Raw genomic sequence first — 12,831 nt, 5'->3', positions numbered from 1 at the left:
ATAATTTTTCATAACTTTCATATCAAGGCGGGGGCCTCAAACTAATGTCCTGCGGGCCACATTTGGCCCATGGGCCGCGTGTTTGAGACCCCTGGAATAAAGTCTTTGGAGAGCTAATTGAACAGTATTAAGGAGCTACTGGCAGCTCATGATCTTGGAGCGAGACCCCTGATTTACCGAGTTTTAACATAGCATATGGCAACCTTGCCTCCCCGAAGAAGAGCGCTTACTGTGGGTCAAACTTTGTCAGAAGTGCCGGTAGCGCGGTGGAGCTCAGGAGAAGCCCGACATGTGGCAATGACAAGTTGTCCTTGTCCCACACACTTTGTCAGAGGCGCCCTTGTTGCCAAATGTATTAATGGAGTCCTCGGTTTTTCCTAATACTCACTCACCCACAATTACATTCATGTTCTTAATAACGATGTGATTAATTTAATTAATGCGAGTACACCTCTCGCAAGTAATTTCAAACAGTTGCCTCCTTCCATAACAGACATAATCAGAACGACTCAATATGTTATTGGAAATAATCCATAAAGCCAGGGAATACTGCAGTTTAGAAGTTAGGGCACAAGCACTCGGACCAAAGTAGGAATGCTCGGTGCGAGCCCAGGCCAGCAGGGGCCAGGAGAGGGAGTGGGGGTGGGGGGGATCATGTCCCAAGTGCAACACAGTATGAATGGTCTAGTGTGAGCACACCCTCAATAGTGTGTGGAGGCCAGGTTGCTTGCTTTGACTCCCAATGCAAAGGTTAAAAACCCGGTCTTTGATATGTATCAAGGGCATATTCACAAAGAGGATTTTGATTTACTTGCCTTTGGATGGGAAATAGTTGCCCACTCTTCACTCATCCTTGCAAAAGTGACTTAAATGTGCTTCTTGAAATTAGTGTTTTAGACTGCTGTCAACCCCAAAGCACCACTATGCTTGATGATGGGCATGTTAGTTATATCGTTATTTAGCTTTTTAGTTCATCAGTCATATTAAGAAAAAAAATAATTCTTCAAAAACAAAAAAATACTCAATTACTAGACTCTGAGGCTCAGCTTTTTGGTTATTTTACAAACACATTTGTGCTTCTTTAACTTTAGGCCGCATAACACATGCTTTAGTACTTTACCATCGGTATGTGAGGTAATGGGAGTGATGAGTAATGAAGTGACGGATTACAAGGGTCAGTGGTATGAAAGGAGTTGTAGCCGTGTCATCTGTCATGTGATGTCACCTGCATCGCTTCTTCACACATACAAAGACCATAATGGGACCATTTGCTTTGGCTCATTTCCATGTCCGAGCTTGAATATCATGGCTAATGTATATCCTGTTATAATGTATAATGCCGCCTGCAGACAGTGAGGCAATGAGACCCAAAGCTTCAAGTCATTTTCACGATTTGCCTGTCTTGTTATGTATTCCGATTGGAAGTCTTCTAATCTTGTAATAGAGCAACATTTCCATGTGTGACTCATCCATAATTAGCATTGTATAAGGAAAACTACATGATTAAGTTAGGGAAATAGTGTGGTAGCGCGGAAATGGAAATGATGAGCAGTATCCACTGAGATCAGGATGATGCTAATAGAGGTTATACTAGAGGTTAGACGTGAGAGATGCGGCTGCATCAGTAGCAGCCTCCTGGGTCAGTAAGCATCAGTCGTCAATCACTATCACTCTTTGTGCTGTGTCTGTCACTCATTCACTGATTTCAAACGCAAATGAAACTGCATATTTTTTTACAACATAGAATGCTGTGACTTAAAGGGGATGATTATGCAAATTTTTCGGTCATTTGTATTGAGTTGTTGACTCCTATAAGCAGCTACACACAATTACCAGCACGCAAAGCTCTTCCAGAATCTGCACCTATTCAGCTATATTTCTTTGGATTTTGTGGTTCCCGCGAAAATGATCTGTTTTAATGTATTCCACCCACAGCCCGTCTCCAGGCATGCCCATTCCACTGTGGTTGGTAACCGAATGTGGCCACTAATTGTGGTGGGAGAAGGAACCTTGTTCCCTGAAGTGCTTTTGTTCCACGACTTACACAAAATAAACACAGTTAGGACAATGATAAGTTGTTATTGCTTACTCAGTCCGCACAACCAAATAACATCGGAAAGACGTCGGCTAGTCTACCTTCATACTTGCCCATTTTCACAAAACAGTTCAGTGTGTAGTGCCGTTGACAGATTAAAATTAATTTCTTTTGCTGGGAGGGAATCAAGGACTCCAACCAACCTCCAACCAGGAATTGTAAACAAATGTGACTTTACTAAAAAGTACAGATCGGGGGAGGGCAGAGAGCTTATCCGGCTTACAGATACGTCCATATAAGGAAGTCTGCGCTTTGTGACATCACAAAGATGCCGTTTTACCACGCCTTTTGAAACCGAGCGTTTTGAGCCATCCCAAATTTCTTTCAGGGTTGACTTCCAAATGCGCAAACCTCATTATCTGAAACTTTGGAATCGTTTAACACGAGAATACAACATTCTAACTACATTTATAAGTCAGAAAAGTGGGAAAAGCATAATAGGTCCCCTTTAACACCTTTAAGTAATTGACAGAAGCATGTTCTTATGTTGACGGTCTTACTAATTAAACTTCCTTATTTTCATTTGGTAGTCTTCAGCTTTTTTGCGTTGATTCTTATTCTGGGTATTACAAAAATTTACTTCCATGTACAGTATATATCTTGTGTATATCAATGCTCTTTTTATATGTGTCGTGTATTGGCCGATATATCGGTCATCGTTTTTCTTTCAGCTCTCAATATTGGTATCGGCATCGGCCCCAAAAATCCCATATTGGTCGGGCTCTAGTATCGGCTTTGGGAACAAATGTGAGGAGAAATAAAAATACAGTGTAGTAGTGTATCTGTGCCGCATGGGAGAACGTTAGATAGTACGTACAGATACTGTAAGAATGGGACTTTTTATAATTTTTATAAAGATCAATGTTTATATCAACAAATATAATCATATCATATCAGTTCATACAGTTTTTACACTGTATCAAATCATTCTATTTTTCGTATAATACATAGTTTTGAATTGTATAGTAACCTGTGTATCTCGATGCATATTGAATGATCTATAACAAAGACATTTACATCCCTACTATTTACTCAACTTCGGAAACATGTTTATCTTGTGAATCTTATCGGCGAAATATGATCTGCAAAGTGTCTCTGCTACCCTAAAGTGTGTATCAGTGTGACTGAAACCTTCCAGTGAACTTCTCCTCAATGCAGCCAGTGTCGTGTCAAAACAGCGCACTCATTCACAAGGGTCTGAAGGAGTTTGTGTAAACGGTTCTCATTCAGGACCCCTGGGAGCTGGAAGTTTAACTTTCTCTGTTGAGAGCTAGGAAGGAAACGAACAAGAGATTCATTAGTCTTGGCTTATCTTGCTTGCTACTGTTCCCTAAGACCACACTAGGTAATTATATAAAGTGATTAGTATCAGTAGTGTCTGCTCATTAACAAATAAACACAAATATTGCACTTAAGTGTAATTTTTATTTTTTGTTGTCTTTATATATTCTGAACGGGGCTGCACGGTGGTCGAGTGGTTAGCGCGCAGACCTCACAGCTAGGAGACCAGGGTTCAATTCCACCCTCGGCCATCTCTGTGTGGAGTTTGCATGTTCTTATCGTGCATGCGTGGGTTTTCTTCAGGTACTCCGGTTTCCTCCGACATTCCAAAAAAATGTGAGTGTGAATGGTTGTTTGTCTATATGTGCCCTGTGATTGGCTGGCGACCAGTCCAGGGTGTACCCCGCCTCTTGCCCGAAGGATAAACGGTAGAAAATGAATGAATGAATATATTCTGAATATCATTATTTGACTGGAAAAACTTTTCTGATATGAACTCCACACAGAGATGGCCGAGGGTGGAATTGAACCCTGGGCTCCTAGCTGTGAGGTCTGCGCGCTATGAACCAAACCACTAACTCTTTGTGTTTGGCTCATTTTGTTCTAGTCCGTCGTTGGCCAAACCGATTAATCGATTAATCAATTAATCAAAACAACAAGCTTCAGATTAATCGTCTAACTCATAGCTCATAGCCACAGAATAGAAGGTGAAGCCTGGCATATAACGCACCGCAAATTGAGCTTCAACCCTGATTATGACTCTGGCACTCACATAAATAATCCGTCATTTTTCTTTTGGCCAGTCCCAGCCAGTCTCTCTTTTTGCTGACTGAAATTGCCTACCCTTTTCCAAACAAACCACTGTGTCTTGCTAATCCAGGCCCGTTCTTCATGTTCCAACCGTCTATTAACGACCTCATAGGCTTCTATTTCACCGTGTTGTGGGCTGCTGTCAAACACTTCTCCAGCTCACACATGGTTTCCAGTACTACGGTTGCGTTCTTAATGACAAATTGTGTGTGTTCCGCGGCATCTGTCAGACATGGCAACAAATACTCCGTGGCTGTCAATGCTGCGCGTGTCACCCTGGTCATGAGGAAGCATCTGTCAAAGCCTTGCACGCACATGTTTCTAAGTAGTGTTTGCGGGGAGTTGTAAGGTTGCTACTGTACATGGCCGCTGATGTGAGAGGGCTGGGGTTCTGCTACAAAAAACTGACATTTTACCTTGTTTATCTTGTGAAACGAGATGGCAAAGTGGGTAGTATATATTAGACTAATTGTGTACTTGTATCTTTATATATCAGTATCGGATTGGGTGGTTCAGTTTACTACCACTAATCGTGCACATGCAGTAAATACCGTATTTTCTGGACTATAAGTCGCTCCGGAGTATAAGTCGCACAAGGTCAAAAATGCATAATGTAGAAAAAAGCATACATAAGTCACACTGGAGTATAAGTCACATTTTTTGCGGGTAATTTATTTTATAAACTACTTGACCAAAAACAGACATTACATCCTTGTAGAAGGCAAGTTCTAACAATAAATTTTACAAGTCGCTCTGGAGTATAAGTCGCAGGAACAGCCAACCTATGAAAAAAAGTGTGACTTATAGTCCGGAAAATACGGTAATAAGATACAAAAAAAAAAACTCGTGATGTTACGTTATAATTTGATAGTGGCAAAAACCCAAATGTAACATGCCTGTTCTCTGTTTCTCTGTTTCTCTGTTTCAGACGTTATCTCTCCCACTCTCTTCAACCCCTACTTCAGACGACTAATGTTTGACGTGTCCTCCATGGAGAAGAATGCCTCCAACCTGGTGAAAGCCGAGTTGAGAATCTTTCGACTTCAGAACCCTAGTGCCAGAGTATCCGAGCAACGCATCGAGCTATACCAGGTACAGCTGCTAGGCCGTAAGGGAAACGCGTGCACACACAAAGTACACTTCCAAATGTGAAAATTGTAACATGCATCAGATTACAATTGAATGCATCACATAATCAGTTCACAGTTCCACATGTCCAAAAGGAGTAGGAAGAAGCAAAGCTTATTAAATTCCTCACTTTTTTTGTTGAGAACTGATATTTTGGTAAAACTTCTGTTTGTTCTACTGCTGATTACTAAACAAGGGAAAAAGGTAGGAACAAACTGTTTTTTGCTGATGAAAGATGAGCGTCTAACCTTTCTTTTAGTATATACCATGTTCACATAGTCCGAGAACACAATATTTTATGTGCCTTCGAAAATCAGTCAAAATCATCAAATATGACCGGTAACCGGGACTGTTTTTTTGTAGAATTATACTGTATAAAATACACAGTATAATGTCCTGTTTTACAAAAGACATAAAAACCTCCCCACGCAGGGTTGTTGTACAAGAGACAGCCGTTCCTCCCGCATGTTCCAGACATGCCTGATCCCTATCTTTTCCGGTTTGTCAACGAATGAGAATACTCACAGCCTTTGTCAGCGACACGCTGTGCTTGTCTTGTCTGACGATTGTCAAATCTGCGCATAACTAACATAATACGGAACATTTCCAGTGGGGAAAGGAATTATTTGAAGTAGGTAATTGGTGGAGAAACACTTGGCAAGAAACTGAGGTCTTGTAGTTGGTCACCACGGTTACACGCATCTCTGGAGGGATTTGGGGTAAAGAAACAGCCCCCCCAAAAAAGCATGAATGTTTCCACTTCTGTGTTTGACAGGAGGTGATGAAGTCAAGTTTTAGTGTAGAATGGAACTTATGTCTAAATTAACACCAAAGTCACTCACAGTGTACACAAAACACACAAAGTAGCCCTTAAAAGCAAGGGTCCAAGGGGAAGAAGCCAATAATAAACAGGGCACCATTTTTATATTTTTTACCATTTTTATTTTTGCACCATTTTTATATTTTTTTACCATTTTTATTTTACCATTTTTTTTTTACTAAAAATAACATAAAATAACATGCATAAATTTCTATTTTTCTGCCTTATTTTTTGCAGGCATTTGTTCCTGTTTTGCCTTTTCTGTGTTTTGCCTGCTTCGTTTTTCCTTTATTACTCGCACCTGTTGCTAATTTGCGTTGTCCTTCTGTTGAGTTCAGGTGCGTTTGTTGATTCTGGTGGCATTATATAAGCTTGACACGCCACTGCAAAACGGATTGCTGAATCCCTGCACACATTTGTGACATATATTGCAAAATGCATGAACCTTATCAAGCATTGTTTTCAAGGTTTAACAGAATCTGTCTTTTCCTGTTGTTGATGTTCTTTCTGATTCTTTTCTAAGAAAACCCAGTATGGCATTACATGTTTCCATACTGGGATTGCAGATTTTGAATGGTCCTGCAGTATGCCGACAACAAATGATTTAAAGTCAGCGGTCTCAAACTTGCGGCCCGCGAGATGCAAGTTTGAGGCCCCCACCTTGATACCAAAGTTTAATGTTGAAATGACGGCTTAAAGCTGTGTGCACACCGTACACAATTAACATGATTTTGCGCCCCGCCCATACTGTTACCCTACCCTGTTACCCCGCCCTGTTTTGCTTTGGATTAGCAATGAAGCTAAAGGCTTATGACGCTGGGTACAAATAAATGCAGGAAAATACACGTCAAGATAAAGCATCTCATCAAACATGTTGTTAAAGTTACAACGCTGCTCCCAGATGGAACTGAGTACGATGCTAACTTGCTAATTGGGTAAAATTATTAAGTTTCATTAATGTTCATGTTAAAGGTTAAATAACTGTTAATAGTGTACATTTGAATCTGGAAAAATTATAATTTCTTACGTTTTTCTTATTTGCTGTTTTATTATTATTTTACTTATTTATTACTGATTGATTGATTTATTGTCTTTATTCTTATTCTTTTATCTTATTTTGTGTATAGAAAAATAAAAATTAAGATATTTGAGAACAGTGGAATGTTTTATCAGATATTTTGGTGTGGAAAACCGGAACCAAAGTACTGAAAAAGTGTAGATTATAGCAGAAGCAAAAGCATTGAAGATAGTTTTTTTTTGTATTGATTTTTTTTTTTCTAGTTTTTAATAAATGCGTTTTAGGGTTTTTTTTTTGAGACCCCTGTGATAAGTGATAGTGGAAAAAAAATAGACAATAAGATATAAGAGTCCAACAGTTGAATGAACTCTGATAATGTGGTGTGCCGTCCACATATGGCCATGTTGTTTACATCTTGTATTTATTCCACTTCTCGACCATCCATACTGAGTACAATAAACAGATCTCACCATGAGAATATTTGGTGGACACACCTGTAACTCAGATTACAATAAGAATTTCTCATTCTCCAAACACATGGAGTCAAGTTGAATGCCAATGAGCTCATTTTTTGGTCACATCTGACCACATGACATTATCCCAAACCTAGTATTGAGTCATTGAGTCGTTCGTTTGCCAATTCAGGCCTGGGAACGTGACCAACGCTGTGCTGTCAAGCAATTGTTATAGTGGAAATATCCTGATGTTGAACTTTTTTTTTTTTTTTTTTAACTTCCATGCTCTTTTCAAACAGTACTCAAGTACTACTTTGTTATCAAAGTGTTTCCAACACATTGGATAATTATTTATATTTGTGAATTGACCCTGCAGTTACCCTGGGTCTGGCTGTGGGTCAGCCTGTCTGCACCAGCCGGTCTCCATGCTATGTTTACTTCCAGACAAGGGGATGACAGCTGGGCTAAACACAGCTCCAAACAGAGAGACTTTCTCATGCAAACATGCCTGTAAATGTGTTAGGGAGGAAGGGACAGGCCGGTACAATGAGGGAGACCTGATATAATCCACTCAACACACATCCATCACCGACGCACTCATCTGGACGTGTTTGAAAGTATAAGAGCCTCTGAAGTAGTGACTTTGTGTGATGCATATGTGGGGGGGGGGCATACATCCTACCAAAATAACTAGTGGGGTTACACTGAATATGTAATATAATATTCAGCACTTGTGAGAGCCAATAACACCAATGATAAACATCATTTTGTTATGATTTATTTTGTTAATTAATTGTAATGGTAATGGTTTTATTTCATTTGAACATGCATCAGATTGCAATTGAATGCATCACATAATCAGTTCACAGTTACACATGTCCAAAAGGAGTAGGAAGAAGCAAAGCTTATTAAATCCTACCCCTCCATCTGGTACTTTTACAATCAGTAACTGTTACTTTTGTTCACTTCCTGCTTTCCGTAATACAGTTTAAGTTTTTTTTTTTTTTATTTGTGCCCATTGTGTTAGTTAGTTATCAATCTTTTTTTTTCACATTTTTTTTTCACGACATCATGCGTGCTAAAACCATAACTGTTCGAAATCCAAATAAGATCATATAAATATATAAAATATATTTTATTTTTATAAAATCATATTTTCTTCATAAATGTCATGTAGCATACTGCAGTTTTTTTGCATAAAACAAACAAAATATACTGGAAAAAAAAATAGAAAATATATATTAAAAAAATAAAATGATGTTGTATTTTTTATATGTATTTATTCATTACAAAAACAGATGCAGTTTGGATTTAAGTAAGAAAGACAATGCACAAAATAGTCACATATATTAAGATATGTAAAACATAATTTAGGTGTCAGATTTTATGTTTTTATTCTTCTGCACTGTGCACAGATTTTAACACACAAAGACCTGACATCCCCAACGCAACGATATATCGACAGCAGAGTAGTGCGAACACAAACGGAAGGCGAATGGCTGACCTTTGATGTGACGGAGGCGGTGAGTGAATGGATGAACCACAGAGGTGAGCGCATGCATTTGCCCTCATTTTTCTATCGGATGCATAACATTGTAACATCACCTCGTTGTGTGACATGTCTCTCCTTAGACAGAAACAGCGGATTCAAGCTCAGCCTACACTGTCCATGTTGTACTTTTATACCATCAAATAACTACATTATTCCCAACAAGAGTGAGGAACTGGAGGCACGGTTTGCAGGTTACCAATGTCGGATTACTAATTCTCAGATACTACAAATAATCTCTATGGTCTGTTGCAGCTGATTGTTGTGTTTTTTAATGTTTGTAGGTATTGATGACAGCTTCATTCATGGTCGTGACCTAAAAGTATTCAAGAGACGGCGTCACAGTGTCAGGGCTCCTCACCTCCTCATCATGCTGCTGCCCTCGTATCGGTTGGAGTCTCCGTTTCACCATAAAACCCATCGAACAAAGCGAGCCTTGGATGCAGCTTACTGCTCCAGGTACTGAGCTACACAACCATTCATTCATTCATTCATTTTCTACCGCTTTTTCCTCACTGGAGCCTATCCCAGCTGTCTTTGTGCGAGAGGCGAGGTACACCCTGGACTGGTCGCCAGCCAATCACAGGGCACATATAGACAAACAACCATTCACACTCACATTCATGTGGGAGGAAACCGGAGTATCCAGAGAAAGCCCACGCATGCACGGGGAGAACATGCAAACTCCACACAGAGATGGCCGAGGGTGGAATTGAACCCTGGTCTCCTAGCTGTGAGGTCTGCGCGCTAACCACTCGACCGCCGTGCCACCGAGCTACACAACCATCACTATGATAACCATTTCGGGAATAAACTTCATCTTTCGACTGTGATATACTGTACTGTGTGTATATATGTATATGTGTATACTGTATATATGTATATATTTGTATTATCAGTTTATAGTGGTTAATTTGTCCCAGACCCCCCAAGAATTTGCAATATAGGATTCAATCTTAATGAGCAGAATATTTTTGTAATTACAGCATACAAAACCTGTTTATGACTTTCAAAATACAGGTTTTTAACATTATTAGAGCACTGTAGGCATGAAGTAACACCCCTATAGTCACATTATGTACCTGTTATTCATTGTTTACACCAGGTTGCACATCTATTATGCTACAGGGACTCTAGACAGATTAAGCAGTTAGCTTTGAATTTATTTTTTAGAATGGGTTTCAAACAAAAAAAAAAGTAAGAAGCAACAAAATTATCACCTTAACACGGAATGGCAGCAGAATCCTTTTTTACTCTGCAACCATGGCTGGTAACATTGAATGTAATAAGTATGGATGGTGTCATCCATGTAACGTTACTGCTGCCTGGTGGCCAGAATACTACACATCAATTGTGTTTCAATTAGGGTTGTCAAAATGAGCGTGGTAATAGCAGTAACTGACTTATTTATTGTTATTTTTTTGCATAATTAATACATATGCATGTTATGATGACAGACGGAGGCACAGTGTAGTTCCCTAGAACTACCATAACAGACTTTTATTGCTTGTTCTGAATTATGTCATAATCACAATAATAATGTTGTGGCCGTAACCCTGAAACCGGTCTTATTTTTGTCCTAAATGGCTTATTTTCTATTACCTGTAATATGAGTGTGACTATTCAAAAACATGATAATTATTTAAAAAATGCATCAGTTCAAACAATATTCTTGTCCTTTTTCATGAATAATAGAAACGTTCAGGACAACTGTTGCTTAAGGTCCCTCTACATCGACTTTAAGAAAGACCTCGGCTTTCGGTGGATTCATGAACCGAAGGGCTATGAAGCCAACTTCTGTGCCGGAGCCTGTCCTTATCTATGGAGTGCTGATACACAACATTCCAGGGTAAGGATCATCCTTTAACCATTCCGGTAGCTCTACAGTCATTTCATTGTAATTATGTTTCCAGGTATTGGGCCTGTATAACACTATTAACCCGGATGCATCAGCGTCACCCTGCTGCGTGTCCCAGGACCTGGAACCCCTCACCATCCTCTACTATATCGGCAAGACTCCCAAAATAGAACAACTCTCCAATATGAAGGTCAAGTCTTGCAAGTGCAGCTAGAAACTCTTTAGCACAACCCACTCCCACTTTCCTTCAAACAATGTGCAGCCGCTTCTATTTCCGCATACACTGCGGAGTCCAAAGTCATGCGCACAAGCGATGCTACCCGAATATGCAGAACACCGTTAGCGTGACGTAGTCTAAAGACTTTAACACCAAAGTGTCTACCACACTGGCTCACGGTTGTTTAAATGCGGCGAATCTGGGCTTGTGGATTGATATTTTTTTTGATGAGAAACACGAGTCCGCGTTGCAATGTGCCGTCGGTTTTTGCGGTGCCCTACTTGGCTCGCCAAGCACACGAGCGCCTGTTGGCTATCAGATGTCAACATCCAGCCCTTTTAGACCCAGTAAACCCTTTTTTTTTTTTTTTTTCTCCTGGAAGAGAAACATTGCAGTCATTTTGGTGCTAAGTAAAGGACATTGATCCCATGCAGATAAACTGAATATTTCGTTATAAAAATGACAACCATGAAATAATGGACATGTTTCGATATAAACATGGGCAATGACGTGTGTGTGTGTGCAGTATGTGGACCACAACACGGTCATATTTGCTTTTAGTGAGTTTGACAGTATTGGCTACACATAACAGATGTGTGTCTCATTTGATCCATACACTTTAGTTTAACAAAACTGCTATGTTATTTTATTATATTATTATTATTATTATTATGAGTAAATTTGCTAGTCAGGCGTGGTCATGACGGTCGACTTCACCGCACAAATCAAATAAAAGCTGTCAAATAACGACCATGGCAAATTGTCATTATGATAAAGTGTTTTTTACAAGTCGATGCCCTTTTTGTCTTTTGAAGGCCAAGTCAACACGAATCACCTCACGCACTTGTCACACCAGACAGTTAAGGCAAACACTGGAGGTTTATGTGAGAATTATGAAGGTTCATTTGTTCCATTATTACCAGAGCTTTTTTTTTTTTTTAGACATTTAATTTTTTTTGATCTAATTATTATGCAGAAATTTTAATTGAATACAAATCTGTAAGCAAAATGAGTGCATTTTGAAATTTAGTTAATTAAAATAATGTTCAAAAATTCACTTTGATAAATTATAGTGTATTAAAATTCAGTGCAAATAAATTGGCTGTTTCGAAACTCACAGATATGCTGCAATTAATTGTGTCTCAGAACCAGCAAATCAGGTATGAAGTGCACAGTCATGTGGCACAAGCATTACAAAAATTGGAAATGCATCTGTTAATATAAATAAAATATAAATAAAATAAATAAAAATAAAATCTAACTATAAAAAAATAAAATATAATAAAAGAAATAAATAAAAATATTTGCACTGAATTTTTATGAAGTCAATTTTTAATTAACTGAATCTTAAAAAGCTGTATTTTAAAAAATAAATAAATAAATGAGAACTGGATTATTTAACTATATTATTTTGATGAATGAATATAACATGATTTGAAGTAAAAAAAAAAACAATAGTGTCTAAAAAATCTGCGGTAATAAAAAACAAATGATTCTTCATATGAAGTGTCTATATACAGTATGTGAAATATTACAAATTTCATTTTTCTCCACCCTCAACATCCATCCATTGTTTTGAGGGCTCTCTTATCCACAGTCC

At 38.7% G+C, this 12,831-nt stretch overlaps 1 protein-coding gene across 1 annotated transcript in view; it reads left to right on the top strand.

Annotated features, from left to right (window-relative positions):
• The window catches only part of tgfb2 (transforming growth factor, beta 2), a 30,308-nt gene extending 17,820 nt beyond the window's left edge, over positions 1-12,488 (top strand). Inside the window, exons 2-7 of the mRNA XM_058053218.1 lie at positions 5,115-5,278; positions 9,023-9,155; positions 9,240-9,350; positions 9,441-9,615; positions 10,852-11,005; positions 11,070-12,488. Of these exons, the coding sequence (XP_057909201.1) occupies positions 5,115-5,278; positions 9,023-9,155; positions 9,240-9,350; positions 9,441-9,615; positions 10,852-11,005; positions 11,070-11,228 (896 nt within the window). The 3' untranslated portion in view covers positions 11,229-12,488. The remainder of the gene's footprint in view (positions 1-5,114; positions 5,279-9,022; positions 9,156-9,239; positions 9,351-9,440; positions 9,616-10,851; positions 11,006-11,069) is intronic.
• The last annotated feature ends 343 nt before the right edge of the window (positions 12,489-12,831 follow it).

This window comes from Doryrhamphus excisus, chromosome 17 (genome assembly GCF_030265055.1).
Source record: "Doryrhamphus excisus isolate RoL2022-K1 chromosome 17, RoL_Dexc_1.0, whole genome shotgun sequence".
Taxonomy (NCBI): Eukaryota; Metazoa; Chordata; class Actinopteri; order Syngnathiformes; family Syngnathidae; genus Doryrhamphus; species Doryrhamphus excisus.
The sequence above is the reverse complement of the archived record's forward strand: the minus strand, read 5'-3'. Positions and strand labels throughout refer to the sequence as shown.